The sequence below is a fragment of the Grammomys surdaster genome, unplaced genomic scaffold (assembly GCF_004785775.1).
Source record: "Grammomys surdaster isolate TR1022 unplaced genomic scaffold, NIH_TR_1.0 126051, whole genome shotgun sequence".
Classification (NCBI taxonomy): domain Eukaryota; kingdom Metazoa; phylum Chordata; class Mammalia; order Rodentia; family Muridae; genus Grammomys; species Grammomys surdaster.
Genome location: NW_021620862.1, coordinates 1,692,299 through 1,714,880, shown reverse-complemented (window position 1 = coordinate 1,714,880; position 22,582 = coordinate 1,692,299). Strand labels below are relative to the sequence as shown.

The 22,582-nt window shown below is 42.1% G+C and overlaps 1 protein-coding gene across 1 annotated transcript in view; it reads right to left on the bottom strand.

Moving 5' to 3' along the window:
• The window catches only part of Exo1 (exonuclease 1), a 23,153-nt gene extending 2,500 nt beyond the window's left edge, over window positions 1-20,653 (bottom strand). Inside the window, exons 1-12 of the mRNA XM_028755278.1 lie at window positions 20,493-20,653; window positions 17,296-17,415; window positions 16,800-16,923; window positions 15,886-16,023; window positions 14,646-14,858; window positions 13,806-13,993; window positions 13,038-13,131; window positions 10,141-10,366; window positions 7,290-7,533; window positions 5,394-5,940; window positions 1,653-1,754; window positions 468-661 (exon numbers count right to left, since the gene is read on the bottom strand). Of these exons, the coding sequence (XP_028611111.1) occupies window positions 468-661; window positions 1,653-1,754; window positions 5,394-5,940; window positions 7,290-7,533; window positions 10,141-10,366; window positions 13,038-13,131; window positions 13,806-13,993; window positions 14,646-14,858; window positions 15,886-16,023; window positions 16,800-16,923; window positions 17,296-17,415; window positions 20,493-20,653 (2,351 nt within the window). The remainder of the gene's footprint in view (window positions 1-467; window positions 662-1,652; window positions 1,755-5,393; window positions 5,941-7,289; window positions 7,534-10,140; window positions 10,367-13,037; window positions 13,132-13,805; window positions 13,994-14,645; window positions 14,859-15,885; window positions 16,024-16,799; window positions 16,924-17,295; window positions 17,416-20,492) is intronic.
• Window positions 20,654-22,582: the final 1,929 nt, after the last annotated feature.

Here is a 22,582-nt window from a genome sequence, read left to right as displayed (position 1 = left end):
TCCAGACAGGGTTTCTCTGTGTAGCCCTGGCTGTCTTGGAACTCACTCTGTAGACCAGGCTAGCCTCGAACTCTTGAACTCAGAAATCCACCTGCCTCTGCCTCCCAAGTGCTGGGATTAAAGGCGTGCACCACCACCTGGCTCAAGATTCTTAATGTATGTAACAAGCACTGTCTGTAACAAAGGAACCCTTTCTATAGGCACACTTAACTACAGTACTTCTTTGTGTTAGGTTGCAGAGTCAGAGAAACACAGTTTAAGTTAAGTTTATCCCCTCTGAGCTCCTGCCTAACCCCTTTACATTGCAGTCCTGAGCTAGAAGGAAAAGACCTTCTGCTCTGGAAAAGAAGCTCCAAGCTTGACTGGGAGCTGAAAGTGAGAGGCAGGGACTGACTGAAAGCAGACAGAGCTGGGGACAGGGCTGCAGAAGACAGGGTTCTGACTCAGAAAGAAACCAGGAAACTCACTTTTTAAACCCAAAGTTTTTCCAGAGCTCACTGATCTTTATCTGCAGTCCTGGCTTGTTCTCGGCATCATGGTGTTTTCTCTTCTGGATGCTTCCTTGCTTCTTGCTCAGGCCACTGACTCTGGCAGGCACCAGGGGCTTGATCTTGGTTGTAGAAAAAGAGTCCATAGAACTAGACCTACAGAGCCCAGGAACCTGAAGATAAATTGGAATTGTTGTTACTTTTATTTTGGTTCTTAGAGATGGGAGTGTGGGTCTCCCCAAATGCCCAAGTTCCCTGTGTTCTAAAAGAACTGCTTTTAATTCCTAGGTGTTCTTTATATACCAGAACAGGAAAAGAACCCACATGCAATGTAAAAATTACCTAAAGATGTTTACTACAGAAGCAATGAGGTATTATTCATTTCCCTTGATCCCACTTAATGATACATCTTAGAGATTCTTGCATTTCAACAGGAAATTGGAACTGCATTTTGAGGAAGTTTGTCTGTTCTACCATTGTGCAAAGGTAGCATAGCTGACTTACATTTCTTGATATTTTTGTTTCTACTTGAGGGCTGATTTTCTGTTTGTTTGTTTTTGACAGGGTTTCTCTATACAGTTGTGGCTGTCCTGGAATTCAGAGCTCTTTCCGCCTCAGCATCCCATGTGCTAGAATTAAAGGCGTGTGCCAGCACATTGGGCCTTTAAGGCTGATTTTTGTCCTGTGCACTGTTTCTCAGGATAGAGAGGGAGGTGTATGAATAGGTCTTTAAAAGTGATTAATTTGGCAGACTGTATATAAAAGTTGAAAAGTTAAACAGATAGAAGCCCACAGCTGTGCTTGGCTCCAAAGTGTTTAGGTTTGTGGAAACACTCAGCAAATCATTCTCACTTTAGGAAGAGCCAGTGACCCCATGACCTCATTCTCAGAAATAAAAAATCTTAGGGTAAACAATTATAAATTGGATTATGTAACATACATAGTACTACTAGTTACCTACATACATAGAAAAAGTTCTTTAGAGAAAACAAATTCGAACTAACATACCAAACATCCAGTTCACCACAAATGCCATCTGAAGACGTTTGAAAGCAGGCATTAAAAAAATCGAAACACAGGTATCTGAGTGTTCCCCCCCGCCCCCGGCACAAATTGTATAATGCTTGTGAAATTTGAAAAAAAAATTAATTCCAAATGTTTTACCTTGTTCTGTTCAAGCATGTCTCTCTTTGAAAAGTGAGGTAAGTGTTGCTTGGAGTTTTGATTTCCTTGGTTATCAAGTGATTTATTGTTACAATCCGATTCCTAGATTACCCACAGGGAAAACAAAAATTTACTTGGATTTTTATGATAACTCACCCAAGACTCAACAAAATATGCAAAATAAGAAACACAAATAAATAACACAATTTCACAAAAAGACATAACACGGTTAAGAATAAAAGGCAACAAATTGAAATGGAAAAGGTACTTGTCAATTTCACTCAGAAAAGCACCAAAACACTATACCTGAAGAAATAGTGTATAAAATACACACTTAAGGTTTGGAAACGTCTTTATCAATCACTTCAGGAGTCTATGAGATGCTGATGCGTAGCCCTAAATGGGACCTTTCTCAGCCCCCAAGCTCTGCCAAGAGTCAGCTAACTCCCCAGACGAGGAGGGAGAAAGTAAGTGTTGGAGGGCCGGGGAGGGGGCGAGGGTTGGGGTGGGTGGAGTGCTGTGAAATGTTGCCTGGACGTGACATGACATGGCTGTAGCACAACTCACATAGCTGTGTAAAACCAAGGCAGCAAAAACCCCACACAACTGTTTGCCGTGATCCCCAGGCCCCACTCCTCCCTCTACTGGGGAACTATAGGCAGGTGACAGCTTCCGGAGAGGGAGTCATTCCGAGGTTGTGATGCTTAGAGGGTTTCCATGCTCCAAGCATAGCCCACACCTATGCTCATATAAGAAGCACTAATTACACTTAGGGTTACAAAAAAAGACATGGAGTTAGGAGTAGTGGGTGCTGGGGTGGCGGATAGGGAGAGACAGTGGGGAGGGAAGGGTATATCTGATCATATTTCATTATGTATACAAAGTTCTCAAAGACGAAACCAAATATGCTGAAGCAGGGGCTGGGTTCTCCTGCCATCCTGGCAACAGCTTAGTCACTGACTACACAAAACCAAACCAGCAGTCCTACTACGGTATCTTAGCTGTGCTGTAAAATGGTCGACACTGAAAACAGAAAACACATCTTCCTTCTAGATGGGCCCTACTCTGAGGTGCTGTGTCAAATGCTCCACTTACTTTAGCAGTGACTTTGAGGGCTCCTCTGCCTCAGTTCCACTCACAAGAGACTCCATATAGTGAAACTTCTCAGTATTTTCTCCCATATATCAAAGAGGAAGGTCAGTAAGTATGGACTGTACCTGGCACGTCTCTGAGGTTTCCTGTATTTCTCTTGGGATTCTAGAGTGTATCAGGACTTCAGAGCAAGACAAGACTGCCTTGTGCCTTCCTGATTTCTCTGCTGTAGCTAACAGTGGTGTTAAGTGGTGAGCTCTGCTATTTTCTTTTTGGAGACAAGGTCTCTCTTGCTCTACAGCCCTAAATGATCAGGAACTCATTACCTAGACCAAGATAGCCTCAAACTTAGAGCAACCTTCTCACCCTGCTTTCTAATTTCTGAGATTATGGGTATACACTGTAACACCCGACTTAAGTGACTTATTTTTCAGACAAGATCTTGGTGTGTAGCCCAGGTTGTAGACTAATTTGCAGCCCTCAAAATCTGAGATTAAATCACTGTGACATGCCCAACTGGCTGAACATTCTTTTTTTTTTTTTTTTTAAAGATTTATTTATTTATTATATATGAATACACTGTAGCTGTCTTCAGACACACCAGAAGAGGGCATCAGATCTCATTACAGATGGTTGTGAGCCACCATGTGGTTGCTGGGATTTGAACTCAGGACCTCTGGAAGTGCAGTCAGTGCTCTTTAACCACTGAGCCATCTCTCCAGCCCCCCCCCCCCCTTTTTTTGAGACATGGTTTCTCTATGTAGCCCTGGCTGTCCTGGAACTCAGTCTGTAGACCAGGCTGGCCTCAAACTCAAGAAATTGCCTGCCTCTGCCTCCCAAGTGCTGGGATTAAAGGTGTGTGCCACCACTGCCCGGCACTGAACAGTTTCTTACAAGAAGGTCATGAGCATGACTCTGAGATTACTTAAGACTTGGTTGGTGAATGGCTGGATACAGTTGCTGCCCTTTCATAACCAACTTTTCCCGAAGGCTCCGATACTGAAGCTCTTTAGAAGTACAAACTGAAACCTGATATTCAAAACAAGGCCCAAAGACCATAAAACAAATAGAGAGACCAAAGCTCAACTGTACTGTGCTTTGGGAACATCTGTTACTCCAAGATATAGTAAACCTCACCATATAAATTCAATTTTTTGAGCACTAAAGCATCTCTCCTGAGGAGCTTACTGCACACGGTGGAAAGAAGACAGCCAATGAACCACCTTAGTTCTTTGCTGAGAAAGAAAGTTACTTTTTCTTTTCTTTTTTAGTCTTGTAACACAGGGTTTTGCTACATAGCCCAGGAGGGTCTCAAATTCATGATCCTCCTGCTTCAGCTTCCTTAGTGCTACAATTGCCAGCATGCATGCTCATACCTGGCTGGGTCCCTATCTCAATACCACCTCAGGGTAGAAGATATTTATTCTGGAAGACAGAATGGCTCTCAGCACCATCATTATTCAGCTGAAAGCTTACAAAGTAAGTGAGGCAGAAAGATGTGTTCTGGGAGATGAGAACCAAGCTCCTCTCCCTACAGGAGCTCAGATGCTTGCAATGTCCTCCAAACAGATGCTTCTGTGGAAAAATGGTGGAGAGCTGGCCAACTGTCCTGGTAACTCAAATGGGCCCAAGAGGCAACATTCCATGTAGTGGCAGTTCATTAAATGAAACAAAGACTTCTAGATTACAGGATAGAAGAAGTCAACATGAAGTAGCTGAAGGCAAAGCAAGAGATGGCTCATTGAGTGGGCAGGTCCTGACAACCATAGTTCACTCCCTAGGATGTATGTAGTTAAGGGGCAGAAATGACGCTCTCAAGTTGTCCTCTGATCCTCCCTTGTGCACCAGGGCACATGCTACCACCACCACCACTACCACACATGGACACACACACACACACACGCTCATAAGGTAAATGAACCCAATTTAAAAAAAAAATTTAAAAAGGGGAAACGAGAGGCAGTCTCAAGGGCAGCCAAAAGCAGAGCTGGCAAGATCCTAAAACAGCAAACAATGTCAACTTAGAATCCAAAGATGTAACCTGATTTCAGTTTTCTCCAAGTGGAAACAAGTTACTTCCACATTTTAATGGCTATTTTCTTTTTTTCTATCTTTCTTTTCTTTCTTTCTTTTCTCTGTAGACCAGGATGGACTCAAACCCAGAGATCTACCTGCCTTTGCTTTCCAAGCGCTGGATGAAAGATGTGCGCCATCACTGTCTGGTTGTTTTCTTGATTGACTCCAACAGTTCTGAGTATCTTCAGGCTAGCTTGATGGCTAGGCTGATAAAGTGAGTATTTTCTCAGGCTATATGGATTTATTACATGCCATTCAATATTCAATACTGTTGGGCACCAAAGTTTTGTCAAATATTACTGTGAATTTACAACTTGGTAGTTATACTGGAGTTTTAGACAGTTATAAGCTGCCACATGGGTGCTGGGAATTGAATCCAGGTCATCTGGAAGAGCAGTCAGTGCTCTTAAATACTGAGCCATCTCTCCAGCCCTGAACATGGGAGAATTTTGAATAAAAGTTGAGGAAAACCAGTTTCTACAATGATGGCAAAATGTCCTCAACTGTCTGGTCAACAGCCATTTCCCCGTGTTTGAGCCTGAAAGCAAAGACTTCAGAAAGACATTTACTTACCTCTGAATCTGAATCCTTACTGGAAGGCTGGGAGAGACTGGACGCATTTAAGCTGCATGTGGAGTCTATGCTTTCCTGAGACAATGAGGAGCAGCCCAGCTCATGCAAGGGTTGAGACTTATCACCTGACATCTCACGCTCTGAATCACATGTGTCAGTGACAGCACAGGCCTCAGGAAGACAGGTGGGGGGCTCACTCTTTCTCCGGAACTGTTGCAGTGTAGTGCTTGTTGAGGGACTTGGAGTTCTTGAAAACACCCCGAGAGTACCAGACCAACTGAAACAACTTCTTAGTGTCCCCAGGGATTTGCTGGTCTCAGAAGACTGAGCCTCATCCTCAGGAGACACAGTTACATAGCCTGGAATCTGAGGATTTGGACTGTGCATTCCATCTGTGCCGACCGGCTTCTGGCCTTCTGTGTCTGAACAGTCCAATGCCACGAGGAGGCTGGTGGTGGCTTTGCCAGTGGCAACAGCTTCATTTAGAGGCTGGCTGCTGCCTTTTTTTGGTATGAAGTTGTCAAAATCTGGAGAACTGCAAAAAAACCTGACAAGAACCAGGAAGATGGATGAACTTAAGTCTTCAGAGTCTACTCACAAATCTATCAAGAGTCACGTGTCTACTCTCATACACTAGAGACCACAGTGACTTTCCATGTTAACTGAGCTTTACAGTCTCTGTTTTTTGTTGCTTTGACACAGTCTCTCTACACAGCTCTGGGTGCCCTGGATGGAACTCACTATATAAATAGGGTGGGCTCAAATTCAGATCTGCCTCCCGAGTACTAGGATTAAAAACTTGTGCCACCATGCCAGGATAAGGCATGCATTCATTCATATATATGTAATAACTAGTACTTTTTTCTTTGGTTTTGGTTTTTCGTGACAGGGTTTCTCTGTGTAGCCCTGGCTGTCCTGGAACTCACTCTGCAGACCACACTGGCCTCGAACTCAGAAATCCGTCTGCCTCTGCCTCCCAAGTGCTGGGATTAAAGGCGTGCACCACAACCGCCTGGCCAACTAGTACATTTTTAGAAACTTGTTTACATAGTAACACAGAGCCCAAGATTCTTTAATCCTTATATTTGGAAGATAAGAGACAGGGGGATCCCTAAGTTTAACATAAGCCTAGTCTTTCTACATAATTCTCCATCAAGTACAGAGTTAAACAAAACAAAAACCAAACCCAAATCCCCTGCCTCAGTTCATAGCTGCTCTTCCCCAATTAGTCTACGGTGTTGTTTACTATATTTCTAGATCTTAACAGATAAACTGAACTATTTGTAGGAAAAATATTAACATTAATAAAGATAAGACAGATCAGGGCCTCAAAACACTATAAAAGGAGAAACATCAGAAGGAAAAGAGAACCCTAAAGCTACAGAATCCACCTACAGTATGTATTTGCAGGAACTGCAGTCATTTCACACTTTTTCTGAGTGGAACATCACAGAACTAACAGATGTGGAAGGGAACAGCAATGCATTCTGATCTGAACTACTGTCTAGTGACTAAGATCACCTAAGGAAGGAGTCTCCAGCAGGCCCGAGAATCTGCAGACTTAACCCTACATGTAGGTGGCAATATTTCATGGGCTAGAGTTCTGAACCAAAAGACTGGGCAGGCATCCATAGTTTTCTTCTTCCTGACTGTAAGTACAATGTGACCAACTACCTCCTGCTTCTTCTCACAGACATGAGACATTCTTGAAATTTGATCTAAGACAAACCTTTCCTTCTGTTAAGTAACTTTTGTCAGGCATTTTTGTTGCAGTAACAGCAACAGTAACTGAGATATAAGACATCTAAGGAAGCCAGCATGTAGCAGGCTTCTGCAAACAGTGATGCACCTAGCTTCCATACCCGTAGCTCAGACGGTGCCCTGAAGCTGCTATACCTGCTTCTGGTCCCTGGAACTATGACTGCACCACTTTCTTCATTCCTCCTCTGTAAGAACGTTGAGAATTTATTCCTCGTCTTAGACGGGGTGTGTGCATCTGTCTTGTGAGCAGTCCCAGCATCAGGGCAGGGCACGGACATTTCAGAAGAGTTAGGCGATGTGCCATCCCCACAGCCATTTTCCTTGATCTTCTTTGTAAATGATGAATACTGGCTCAGCAGGTCATCTTCACACAGCGCTTCTAAACAACAACAGAGGCACAGGGTGAATCCCTTTCTGGCTATTTGCCTTGGATGTTACACCTCAAGTCCTGCTGCCCTAAAGGCAAATCGTGCTCTTTCTTCTGCACGTGCTGAGCAAGGACCCCACACAGACCCACACATTTAGCCCAGTTTTGGTTTTTGAAAGCTACACCTCGTATAAAAGAACTGAAAAAATTATTATCTTAGCTGTATTTTACCATTTTCCAAATTGGTTAACATTTAATGTCAATTATATGTATGATTTCATATGAAATTATACTAATCAGAAGATTTCCGGCCGGGCGGTGGTAGCGGACGCCTTTAATCCCAGCACTTGGGAGGCAGAGGCAGGCGGATTTCTGAGTTCAAGAGTTCAAGGCTAGCCTGGTCTACAGAGTGAGTTCCAGGACAGCCAGGGCTACACAGAGAAACCCTGTCTCGAAAAAGCAAAAAAAAAAAAAAAAAAAAAAAAAGAAGATTTCTGGGCATAATGGATTCTGAATGACTATATTTTTATTTAAGTGTTGAAAAAAATTGGAGGGCAACTTATATATAAAGCTATGATTAATGTTTGAAAGTTTTTAATGCTCCAATAAAACCAGCAATCATTTACTGTTGTCGTTTCTGAGAGAAGTGTGACTGTGTTCTAGCTTGGCTCTTTATTACCAAGCCATGAGTCCAAAAAAGGCTGTGGGATCAAATGTAGAATACAAAGGTGACAGCCTAGGAAAGCAAGAATACAACAGTGCAGAGGACTTGAAGTGCAGCTAGCTGGGACGCCTGGTGTCTCACAGTGTCCCAGTGACAGCTCCTGTTACCTCAGGACAAGGATCTGCAGTGAGGTTGTACACCCTAAGAGACTGAGTCTGGAACTCCAGATTCCTGGACTTTCTCTAATTCACCCAACTATTTCATACACGAACACGAACAATATAATGAAAATATAAGACACAGGGGCCACAGTTTCAACAATCTACATGGAAGTTTAAAATGTCACAGCACTCGGCTCCAGTGGCAACTGGAGAAACTCAAGCTAAGCTCAGACGAGCTGGTGACGGCTTGGTGGTATTTGCTGTGCAAACCTGATGAGCTGAGTTAGACACCTGGAACTCATGTAAAGCTGGAAAGAGAGATGGAGTTGTCCTCTGACCCCAGTGGTGGGTGCATAGTGGCAAAACTGCACTCCTCCACACATACAATAACAGTAAATAAAAATAAATCAGCTGTATTTCTATATACTGGCATCAATTAGAAACTGAAATTATCATCTTCAGGAGGATAAAAAAATCCAAAAATATAATAAACTTGACAAGTGATTTTCAACATCTTTACACAGAACACGAGATCTCTGAAGTCTTCAATAAACAGAGTCACTATTAATATGCTATTTACTCTAAATTATTTAGTTAAATCACCATAGTATTTTTTTTTCTTTTGTACCCTGCTACTAAGGTTGTAGTCTATCTTGTCTGGATAGCTCCTCTGAACGCAGTACAAAAATACAGGACTCCTTTTTCTTAGCAAGGCTTTCTCTTCTCTGCCAAATCTGGGAAGTCTGACCCCAATGTTTTACCTGAGGAATGTCAGATAGTCTTTGGTAAATTCAAAAGTTTAACTGCTCTCCCCACCCCCACCCCCGCCCATAAGAACCCACCCAGACAGTACCTGGGATTCCTAGAATGTCTCTCCATATAAAGGAGGCATTCACACTACTTTAAACTCCAGCCAATAAAACGTTACCCTAAGAAGAACTGCTTCCCACTCTCCAAGGTTCATATATAGCCCACGTTCATCCTGAATAGTGTATGCGTACAAGCTCCTCCCCCTCCCACCAGATCAGAATCCTCCGGAAGGGGCTCTGTGTTATCCTTTCAGCCTGGTGTGCAGGGTGCCTGGACACCCTGAGGGATAAAGTGGAGCACACATGGCACAGCCAATGGCAGACCACAGTTTTTCCTTTCTAAGACAGGGTTTCTCAGTTTATCTGTATAGCCCTGGCTGCCCTTAAACTTGCTCTTTAGACCAGGTTGGCCTTGAGAGTTCCATCTGTCTCCTCCCAGGTCCTGGCACTGAAGGAGTGTGCCACCACCACCCAGCCCCATAGCTCTTTTTAAAAAGACAAGTTGGCAAGTGAATCCTAAGTTACACAAAACCAGAAAGCACCTCCAACAGGAAAAAGTAACTTTTGAAAAGCAGAGCCAACTCCAAGGATTTACACTACCTGACTTTAAGATGTGCTGAACTACAGTAAGAAAAGTGTGTCTAACAGGAGGAGCAGGGAGTGAGCGCCCAGCCAGGATGCACTGCATGGTTAGGTATTTCCTGTAACAGGTGCAAGGCAGCTACATGAAAAAAGGGAAACTCTGGGGCCAACAGCACTGACAACAGCATTGCCATATGCAAGTTAAGGAGCCTGGAGTCTCACAGTCCACCATCTGTCTGTCTACATCAGCTCTAAACAGAAGAGTCACAAGGGCAAAGCTAGCAGGCTAAGTCAAGGAAAGTGCAGTGACCCAGGCTTGGAAAAGACTTCTTAGATCTGACCAAACACCACCAACATTTGGAAACCATGACATACATACATACATACATACATACATACATACCATTTCTTGGTCTCTTCAACACGCAAGACTTCCTCGTAAGGTTTAACCCTTTAGTACTAATCACTTGTTTAAGGCCCACAGTAGTTGGATTTTCCTTCAACTGAGGAGCATGGGAAACACTATTCACCTCAAGTCTAGGACAATAATTCTTGTGCCAAATGCTATTGGCAACAGGTGACTTCTGATGTGCTTTGTCATCCCAGCTATGGCTTCTTGAGTAGGCTGGCTAGAAAAGAACAACGAAAAAGGCTACTTGAACAGGAGAAATGACCATTTCCTTCTGTGTCTGCTTACAGTAATGTTCAATTACTGTTCAAAAGAAAAACTTTTGAGACTGGCCTGGTGAGGCAGGAGAATTGAAAATTGAAAGGCTACCTAGGTTACAGTGAGTTTAGGCCCAGTCTGGGTGACTTCTTGAGCACTGATTATTTTATTTCAAATTAAAAATGGCTCAATGATGCAGTACTTGTCTAGTATGTGAGGGGCCTGGTAGGAGAGCAAAAAGGAACAGAGCCAGGGAAGGGATCTGATGGTCTTAGCTCTAATACTTTTGTCTTTCTTCTGCTAACCTTACCCTTCTCTCTTGAATATATGTTAAGTTCCTAGGTCTGTCTTCTAACAGGAGTCAAATGGTTCATTTCTAAGACACAAAACCTAAATATTCTTAAGTAGAAACTCAACGAGGCCAGCAAAGAAAGAGCATCCTTAAAGTCTGAGCATCACTTCAGCAATGGCCCCATGACACATGATCACTGCACAGCCTTTAAATGGCACTGGGACACAAAGGCATGTGTTCAAAGCAGTCACCCACCTTATTCAGAAATCTGTTTAATTTTATTATTATTATTATCATTTTAAGATTTATTTATTTTATGTATATGATACACTGTCGCTCTCTTCAATACACCAGAAGAGAGCAGGGTATTAGATCCCATTATAGCTGGTTGCAAGTCACCATGTGGTTGCTGGGAATTGAAGTCAAGACCTCTGGAAGAACAATCAGTGTTCTTAACTGCTAAGCCACCTCTCCAGCTTGAAAGTTGTTTAATTTTAATTATTTGTTTGAGACAGAGTCTCTCGTAATCTAGGCTAGCTGAACTGATCCTCCTGCCTCAGTCTCCCAAGTGCTGGGATTACAACCATAAGCTCGCAAGCCAGGATAAAAATCTGTTAAGTTCAAACCAGAATAATCTAGGTTTAAAAGTTATAGTTTTTAATCAGACTCCCTTGGTACCATGCTGAAAAAGAGAAAGCTGTTCTTGAAGACATTGAATCTTACATAAAACTTTGGAGAAAGCGTTTAAGCCAGTTAATACCCACAAGGTAACGGATTCACTGATAAGATTTATGATTACAACTGTTACAGAAGACTGCTAAAAATGATGCTATTACAATAGACAAAGGCAGCCAAGACCAAAAAGTTAAGACAGAAAATTGGGCCAAGTGGTGGCACACATCTTTAATCCCAGCACTTGGGAGGCAGAGGCAGACAGATCTGAGTTCTGTACAGTGAATTCCAGAACAGCTAGAGCTATGTAGAGAGATCCAGTCTCAAAACACAAAAACAAAACAGAAAATCTTGAAGTATGAACGTCACATAACCAATTTCCAAATGTTCTAAAACCAAAAAATCTTTTTTGCTGAAAGAAAAAGGGAAAACAAAAACATAACATTCAAAACATGCTCTGAGAATTGCCAAGGAAGATTAACTTAAGGCTTGAGAACAGAAAAACAGCCTCACCAGTATGACTCTTGGAGTTAAATCACACAGGTGCATTTACTGAGAAAAAGAAATAAGCAAGGAAAAAGAAAAGACTAGGAAATCCACACTTTAGATGAAATAGTTTGCTGGATAACTAACTTCTCTATAAAAAGGATGAGGCAACAGATCTGGGTTTTTGAATCCTAGCCATCTTAGCAGCTCAGACCCTACAGAGTCAGTGCAATGATCTGTGTGGGTTTAAGACAAACACCTTCAGCATCACACTCCTGGTGAAATTATTGAATTGCTAATTCAGATGTGTAAATACAACTCTTTCCAGACTCTCACCTCAGTAATGACTCCCAACAATAAGATAAACTAATACAGGTTCTGTGCATAAATGATTTAACTCTGTATACATACATGGCGTTATCAAAGAAGGAAAGAAATTACAGAAGCAAAAAGAACTTATTGAAGAAATAAACATGCCCTGAAGAGGTGGCAGATGCTAACAGGACACCTGGCTGCAAGGAGTATATACAACAAAAACAGCAGTGAAGAGTTCAAACACACATGGAGGGAGAGCTCACTGAGTATTTCACGAATTGGTCTAAGACAGTTTGTACTCAAGGGTCATGTTTTGGATTTTCAACAATGCCAAGTACCACAGAGTCTGAATGATGTAAGATGAGACAAAAAGTGCTGAACGTATCCTATGCTCGTCTTAAAAATATCATGTAGTCAGTTTCTAGTATTAAAAAACGAATACACCTGTATTTTAAAAGATAATTTCTCTAGGATCAAGTTAATCATTTTTGAAAAGTAACTGGCTATATGTGGTGGTGTACAACTTTAATCCCAGTACCCAGGAGACCGTGAGTTCAGGGCCATTCTGTTCTACATGAGTTTCTCAACAGGACTTTATATTGAGAATCTGTCTTAAAACAAAACCATAAAGACAAGATCTCACTGTATAGCCCAAGCTAACCTTGAACTTGTGACAATTCTCCTGTCTCAGGGTCCCCAGTCCTGGGATTACAGACGCCTGCCACACCAGATGAAGTCATTTTCATGCACACTCTGCATAGCACTGAGTACAGAAGTACTTCACAGCTGCTGAGCAAAGAAAGACCTGTCTCAAAGTTCTTGTGACAAAACTAAAACATGCTTTGATATAACAATTGTTAAATGTTACCATAGTGTCTGGACTGTAGTCATCAATCTGCTCAAAAGTATTTATATCTCTATTTCCAAGTGCTATTTGAAGAGCTATGGAATCATCGACATACCTAGGTTGGTAAGGTTAAGGAAAAATTAATAGGCAACCAAATCATACTGCACTAAGATATGAAAATGCTCTATTATCAGAGAATCTTCAAGGTTAACGATGTACATAGATCCCACTTACTGCTCACATCAGCACCACTGAATCAAGAGGCAAGGTTGCTGGCCTGTGTCCCTGCAGGACCTACCCATCTTCTTGAAGGGACGCCTGAGCCAATCCCCACCTGCCCTCCACTCCCCCATTTCCAGAGAGATACAGAAAAAGTTCCAGCCACTACCTAAGAGAGTCAGGATTCTGCAGCTGCCTGAGTACTGGAGACCAGTGACCCTGGAAGAGGGACTGTGCCTAGTGTAGTAGAAACCCTCCAAAGGAATCAGGTTTGCCTCAGCAGTTCTCGAGTGAGACCTCTGATGCTTACTCACAGCACCTGACCTGCTGTGGAGGCTGTCAATTCCACTGGAGCAAACACTCGTCACTACAGACAAGCCTTGGGTTTACACTCCAAGACTTTTTACTAACATAGTTTTTCGAAGATAGGAAAAATAGTACGATCTGCCCCATGAAAAATAAAACCGATTTCCAAGTTCTTCTGTCTTTCATTTTCACTAAAGTCTCACTACTACCAATAACATTAACAGAGTAGGTGAAAAGTTCAACCACATGACTCAGAAAGGATACTGCCCAGCATAAGACAGTGTTTCAGGATTGACGTCATCTCCGTAGGCATTCAGAGGGACGAGCTTCCTTTGGATGGGGTCGAACACTAGCTGGTAGAGGAAAGTATTGTTGGCGCGAATAAATCCTGCGATGTAATCCTCTGGCACCGTTATATTCATCTTGAGATAATGCCCAATTTTCTTGATAACCTAACAACAGATATAACAATAGTACATGTAAAGCTGAAGACAGGAGCACAGGGAATACCCCCACACCTGGCACTGGAAAGTGAGGGGCAAACCCAACAGCTTTTGTCTGCACTAACAAGACTTAACAAAGAAAACACAGCCATGCCACATCACTCAAAGCTCTGGTCTCATAATCAATTTTGCACTGCTCATACAAATGCCAAGCACCCAGCTTATGTCAAGTATACACTTCTAGTTTTTAAAGTCCATTCAATCTAGAAAACAACCTTTTCTCAAAACATCTTTTTCTGGGTTTGGGGTGGGGTTTGAGACGATGAAGGAAAGAGGTCAGAGTGCTGGGTTTGTGATTTCTATTAACATATAAACAGCTTTTCGCTTAACTTCCGTGAATTAATAGTCACATGTTTGCTTAGGTTTCTAATTCAGTATACTGATAGCTATAATCCACAGAAAGAGAAATTCCTACCACACAAAACTATTAGAGCAGAAAGTCTGAGAACCACTCCCAAGTAGTAGGTCCCAGGAGTCAAAGTCCTCATCTTTAGTCACTTTCTCCCTTCTGTAACACGCACACGCTAAAGACATGGTATTTGAGGCCCATTTGAACTCCTGCGATCGAACTGCTGATTCATAAAGCGAAGGTGTTTCCTACCTTTACGATATCAGGGTTATTGGCCAGTCTCAGTACTTTGCAGGCCTTTGCTAAGCCAATCCCTCGAAGGGAAGCGAGGTAGTCACAGCCTGACAGAATACACATGTACCGGAACTTCTCCTCCGTGAATACATCCCCAAGCTGCTTGCACATGCCTAGCCGTGCCTGGTCAACTTCCAATCCATTTCCAAACTGATCCATTTTTAAAATCACCTTCACACAGAGGAGAAATGGTCACTGCCCAGAAAGGCACCTTTATCACCATTATCTAAGTCACAACAGTAATTCCAAGGAATCATTAGGGCTCTGCACTGCAACCCTAAGTACAAGTATCTCCTCTTCTTACCTTCTTTTACATTCTAAAGTGGTCAACCTTTGATTTTTGCTATTGAGGAAATATATGCTCATTGCAGGATATACGGAAATTTAAAAGAACCTGAAATTGTCCACACCTCATTTATCTGTCACCCACTGTAATATTTTGATGACCATCTTGCAAGCAATCTCTGAAGATGCATAGACATATTATAATTGTTATTAAAAGGTATGGCTTTATATCTTAATCCCTGCTTAATAGATCATTATGAAGTTTACCATTAAATTCATTTATACATACATTATTTCTAAATAACTGAGTAATATCCCAGTTATGGATAAATTTACCAAACCTATTAAGTTTACCAAACCAAATAAAAAATTCAAGGACTGTGTTATTAATATTAAAAAGTAAAGCTGGTAGCCTGGACTGGGAAGGAAGGCGAGTTCAAGCAGTTCAAGGCTTGCCAGGTTCCAGTGTGGGTCTGAGCCCAGGTTGGGCAGAGTACAGAGTAAAGAGGGCTGTAGGTCAGTGGTAAGGAGTACTTGTCTAGCAGTCAGAACCACATATGCAGAGTCAACCAAGAGATGAGCTAAACACTAAAGAATCCATAGGCTGGATGTAGCTTATGGTACACACTTGTCTGGCACGCATAAAGCCCTGGGTTTGATCACCAGCACCCGAAAAATGCAAACCAAACCAAACCTTCAACGATAAAAGAGAGCTCTTCAACCTGAAGGAGCACAGAGCCTAAAGCATCAATTAGCAAAACCAAAAATGAACGCTATTTAAAACAAAAAACAAAAACATAAAACGTAAATCACAGGCATTAAACAAGTATTCCAGGAGAGGAAGTTTTTAGCTCCTGAACACCCACAATCCTCCCCACCACTGCACCACGTGTTAACAGCTGCAGTGCAATACCTTCTTACAGCCAAATGCGAGGAGGTCAGAGTCCTCTGTGATGACAGCTTGCACAAGGCCAGCCTTGCTAAGATAGGCCAGCTGAGCATCAGCCTCGTACGGAGCCACGAGGCAGTCCACGCCCAGAGCTCGAGCAGCCTGGGAGAGAGAGACCACAGTGAGCAGCAGCACACCGCCAGAACAACACTGAAGGGCAGAACAGGCCTCCAGTCACAGGTGAATACAACTTTCCAAAATAACATTTCCTTTTAAGCAGAATCTTTCTACTTTGACTTATATTTCACCCTGATCTCAGGAGTGCTTTAATCCAGTTATAGTTATAGCAGACTTGTCACACGATTATGAAGATCTTAGTTCTGATTCTAGAACCCATAAAAATGTTGAGTATAACAGAGCCTATGTCTTTTTCCAGCACTACTACAACACAATGGAAGGTGAGCGAGGAGAATCCTTGGAAGCTCGCTGGCCAGCTATGGATAAACACTGATCAGTAACAGAGCCCTGCCTCACACAGGCTGGGAGAAGAAGGACTGACAGCCAATGCTGTCCTCTGACCTCCCTGCAATCTGTGGAATATGCATGCCTACCTACCGCTCATACACACACCACACACAACTTAAAAAACAAAAAACAACTCGAGTTGATGGTTAAACAGATGTGACCACAGTGGCATAAGAAACCATGGGAATCCGTCATATCCACACACAATATCCCAATGCAGTGCATACATGCAAGGCAGCGGGAGAAGGGAGTATCACTTACCACCCTGCCCTCCTCTCTCTTTGACATCTGCCCTTTACTTGACAACAATTTCCCCCCCTGCTTTCCTTGCTGTCTCATTAACAAACGACTTACAAGAGCTCAAGTGAGCTAACCATTTGTTCTTGTGGTTGTGTTGTTTCTGACTAACTCACTTTGATTACTTTGTGGGCCATGGCATGTGTAATGTTGACAGAGCGAGTGAAGCAGTCTCGGGCTTCTGACACCTTCCCCTCTCGAAGAAGCTGCTTCCCTTTAAGAAGGTTGCTTTGACGTCTCCTGAAAGGGAAAACACGACTACATATAAAGAAGTACTTATGGGCAGACTCAAGAAACAATAATAAGACAGCAACTATAGTAACTTTGCTAAAAGAGTTGAATTCCTCTGAAACTGTACTTCAGATCTGTGGGCATATCAGCCCAGACCAGAGTAAACGAGGTGGTTGTTATTACTACTGCTGCTGCTGCTACTACTACTGCTACTACTGGTTATAACACGTGATAACAGTGCAACACAAACACAACACTTAAGGGAATCTGTTGATCTACCATGCTATACACAAAATTAAGGCTTTAGAAATTGGGTATCATATGGCCTACAGCATCTGACCTTCCCACAGATTAGCCAGATGTTAGTAGGAAGTCACTCACTCTCTTCTAGACCGCTCCACTTCCTTCTTCGAAGGTAGAGTACAACCGTCAAATACGAGAATCGGTTTGACCCCATAAGACAGCAGCATATTAACGAACTTCATACAAAATCCTACATACCTACGGGAATAAAAGGGAAAAAGCATTTGTGTGCTTTGAGTCTCAAATTTTTTTTTTTGATATTAAACTTTCCAAAAGGTAGTCAGGAAGTAATCAGATTCGTAGGCCTTTCTCAACTGTAAAGTAAAAGGCTTTGATGTCCTTTGATCCTCACATTTTATTGTTGTTCCAAATACCTTTTACTCTTTTATTTAAAAATGTGGTTTGAAACATCTCAAATCTATTGAAAAGTTTTAAGAATACAGCAAACACTTGACTTCTTCCATAACACCTTATTACACCCAAGAGATTTGACAGTATTATTTACCCTGTACAATTATTGTACACCCTGCCAAGAATGTCTCTCAGGACTAGTGATCTCCTGGTTAGTGTTGAACAACATGGTGTTCAAAGTGTCTGGTTTTCACAACATTCCACAGCAGAGTGTAAGCTCGGCCAACATGCAGACAGAATCTGGGAAAGAGGCTGAATACTGAGCTCCTGAGGGAGGATGTAGTGCATCCTGCCATTACTGTCCCCACAGCCAGGATATAATGGCACTTAAGCTCACCTTTCAAACCAAAGGCAGGAAGACAAAGTAAAGCAATTAATTGTACCAAATATGACTTCTAAGTTGTCAGGGGAAATTTTAAATCCATAGCAGATATTAAGCATTTTGGTTTTAAAAAAAAAAAAAAAAAAAAAGAAGTATATCCGAAACTAGAAACTAAGTTTTCTTGGTTAAGGAACCATTCAAATACAGCCAGTTGTGATTTAATGAGAATGGTTCATGTCTGAATGCTTGGTCTCCAGTTGGTAGCACTATTTGGGAAGGGTTATGAGCAGGCTTTGAGGATTTAAAAGCCACAGCATGTCACTCTGTTAGCTCTCTTTGCCTCATGCTTACGGCTCAAGATTTAAGCTCTTAGCTACTGCTCCAGTACCATTCCTGTCCTTGGCTGCCTTCAGCCACGATCCTTGCCAAGATGGTCATGGTGTTATATTATAGCAACAGAAAAGTAACTAAGACATCTGGTGTAGTCTTGTAGCAGTACAGCCCCATAAGTCCAGAACTTAGAAAGCAGAGGGTCATCCTGGGCTAAAATGTAGGGTTGAGGCCACCTGGATTACACAAAACTCTGTCTCAAAAATACAAAATCAAACATAGAAAGTAGTTAACAAAAAACGTGGGTTTTCTTTTTGAAAAGCTAAAATAATACAGCTTTATTTTTCAGAAAATAAAAATAAATATATATGTACAAAGGAGGTAGGGGAGGTAAAGCCAGCATGATTTTATATATGAATACATGTGAACCTTCCTAGAATGAGGTCACTGAATTCAGACTGGGTGTCAACAGGACCCACCATTTTTGACCAGAACATACTATACTGTACCTCTGAATTATTTGCTAACAGATTAGCAGTGTGCTGCAGAATCATGGATTCTGAAAACACTGTTAAAAAGTTGACCTTAGAGGAAAAACAAAAGCTTCTCTTGAGCAAAGAATAAAGGAGATTGTAGAAGAAGTCTCTTATGCTTGTTTGAAAGCTTCCTGTCAAATAAACATCATTCTGGAAGCTTGAGGACAAGAGGGAAAAAACCTCCACTTTTACAAATGGCATCCACCACTGGACATATGATGCAAGATTATTACACTAGATTCAGACTTCAGCCAAAAGGTCTGGACACAGGAAATCAGGCACTTTGGTTTTCAAACAAGATACAGGTCTGCTGCCTCAATTGCAGACAGAATTCTGCCCCAAATGGACAAATGGGACACAGGGAAGTCAACTGCCAAGCTTTGCAAGGACAAGGTAGGCAAGTCCTTCATAATTCCTGCTCACAAAAAGTCTGTCGGATATTCTGGGCCAGAAGGCTGATGATGGATGCTCCAACGTTAGAGAGACGATTTTTAGGGACAGTCAGGTAGCCAGCTTTCTCTGCCATTTCTAAAGCTGTGAAAGCTGCTTGCTCTGCACTTCCTGAACACTCAAATATTTATTCTTTCTCAGGTCTCTGATGGGGTTGAGGACAAGATGGTCATAGTTTCACAATTAAGCTTAAGTTGTTTAAGATTTAATAAAATGTTTTAAGGTCTAAGAAGATATTTTTAGCTTAGTAATACAAGTTATGATGATTTAGGTACAGAATTTTAAACTCACCAAGATAGGGTAGTTTATAGAATACTTTCTCCAAAACTACCAAATACATATGAACTGGGCTTTGTGAATGTAATTCTTACCTGATAGTTTTCATAATTGTTACTATATGTAGTATATTATTGTAAGAGAAAGAGCCTTTTATTAGACTAAAGGGGAATATGTAGAAGGAATCTTATATTTGTTTGGAAGCTTCACCTATCAAAACTGATTGGTCTATATCAGAAAAAGGGAAATCTAGAAGCAGGAAAAAGAAGGTGGGAGTTCCCAGAGGAAGCAAGGATTTGGGGACAGGAATGGGGGATTCGGCTAGGAGAAGGGCAGAAGCATGAGATGAATAGAAGTAATCAGCCTCTCGGCAGGACTCGGTAGAACAACTGGATGATATGAGTTAGTCAGAGCACAGCCAAAGCTTATGGCCAAGGTATTTGTAAACATAATTATAGAGTCTCAGAATTGTTATTCTGGGAGCTTGGGGACAGGAGGGAAAAAAAATCCCATTTTTTCAGGAGATAATATTTGATCTTTGCCTGTCTGTATCTTGCCATTCTGGCTTCTTATTAAGCCGAACATCAGATCTGCACCACAGAAGGAAGTCTGGCAATGTTCTAAACATATGTCCTTAATAAATGCTAGTATTTAATGAAACAATGACTGGAGAAACAAAGATGAAAAATAAAAAAGGACTGAGATGCTGGGGATGTAGACCAGTTCATAGACGTGTTTGCTAAGCACTCATGAAACCCTAGGCTCAGTCCCTAGCATACAGGAAGCTGGGCATTGGTGGCACAACGGGTAGGACTTCAGGAAGAGAATCGGAGGTCCAAGGTCATCCTTGGCTATAGCAAATTCCAGGCCAGCCTGAAATACCAGGGACTGTCTCAAAAACAAAAAGCATATCATTCTAGTTCTTAAACTGACACATATTCCAAACTTACCTATCTGTAGGTTCCCCTTTAGCTAGCTTTTCAGCACAAGCAATAGCTCCTTTGTGAAGCCAACAATAGGTGTCCACAGCTACTGCCTGTCCTTTGTACTTCTTCACATTGATGGGTTCAGAAGCTTCTTTGATGAACTGAAGTAACCCTTGAATCCCCATAGTGCCAACTTAACTACATGATACAAAAGGAAAAACGGAAAACAGCAACATTAAAGCAAGGCTTGTTTACCAAAAAGCTTTAGAAATTCAGCCTGGAATCTGGCACTGAAACTAACATTTAGCTAATGTCTGGCCTTCCCTCTGGCAACTTCTGTAGCTGAGAACTTCATTAATCACCACACTAACCTGAACACCACTGCAGGATTCCTTAGTGGTTATTCCTTCCAAAATGCTTTCATACTTACAATCCCAACATGCGCTCTCAGCTCTTAACAGTCCTAGGCACTTGGAATGAGGCATTAAAGCTTTGAGTTTCTCCTTTCAGTGACAGTATTATGAACCTATAAAACTGCATGCTATGATACCATATTCACCCCTATATTAAAGGGCCACATCCAAAGTTTAGTGAAGTTTAGAGACAGACATTTCAACTGAAAAGTAACCAGAATTAATTATGGAAACAAATCTGTGCTTTTACATGACTGCAATTCTACAACATCAGAATGGCTTACTGCAAACAATACTCTGGTAAAGCCATGGTGGCATCTAGGGGCAATTTCACCAGATTCACTGAAGGCTATCCCAATGCCACACGTGTTTGCTGTGCAAAACAGCTTCAAGGGAAAAAAAATTCACATAATTCCCATTCCCTTCTAGCTCCTTACATGGAAGTCCTGGAGATGTCAGCCCTTTCAAAGCAATTAACCCTCCCCACCCTCCAGCAGCTGCTTGGCAGTTCCCAGTACAGGTATTTCTATCCATGATCAAGTTTTTGTGTCTTGTGTTGGGGGTGTGTGTATGCAGAGACCAGAGCAAGGCATGGAGTGTCTTTCTCTATTGCTCCCTGTCTATCACCTTGAGGCAAGGTGTTATTGAACTAGCTAGGAATGAGTTCTTGGGATCTGCCATCTCTGCCTCCCAACCGCTGGGTTTACCAGCAGGCACAGGCACCCAGGGTTTTAATGGTGTGTGTGTGTGTTCTAATGTACACCCTCATGTTTGCAAGAGGAAAGGCTCTTACCCACTGTAATTATTCTTTGTGTGTATGATGGCATGTGTGATGTGAATGGCAGTTCATCTTGTTTGAGACAGTCTTTTTTTTTTTTCTCTCCTTTGTTTGAGATAGTCTTAGTTGTTTGAGCTGCACATGCAGGCTAGTTGGGCTTTAAGCTGAGCTTCCTGAGATTTTCCACTCTTAGCCTTCTCTTCCTCTCTCCCTCCTCTCCCTCTCCCTTTCTCTCTCTCAGTTGTAGAGTCACAGTGACAGGCACCTGACTCAACAGACTAAAGATCATGTTCTTAAAGACTAAGGGATCAGAAGCCCAGAGGTGCCCTCTTGACACTAGAAGAAAGTGGCAATGTTCTTGGCTAGCAGTCCTGAAACTTGACAGGTTCATTTACTTTTAAGGCCATGCCCATTAACTATGATTCCCTAGACAAGGCATGAATTCTTTTTTTTTTTTTTTTTTTTTTTTTTGGTTTTTCGAGACAGGGTTTCTCTGTGTAGCCCTGGCTGTCCTGGAATTCACTTTGTTGACAAGGCTGGCCTCAAACTCAGAAATCCACCTGCCTTTGCCTCCCAAGTGCTGGGATTAAAGGTGTGCGCCACCACCACCCGGCTATGAATTCTTAATTTTAAACATCAGAATTTGGATGCGGGTGGGTCTGTGTAAAGCAAGTCTACTACGTTTAAAAGACAACGTCTCTAAAACGTGGTTTTATGGATGCTGAGGGAAAAAAGGAGATAATTACATTTAGAGAAATGTCTGTAAGTTTCTTCTAGGCCAAGTAATTCTCGAATAAATAATTTCCTCTTTAGTACAGGAGTGACTGAGCGCCATGTGGCGCATCAACACCAGAAGGTCGCAGGTAGCACCCGAGGTAACAGCAGCAGCGGCTTCAACTTAGTCCTGTCTCCCGAACGAACAG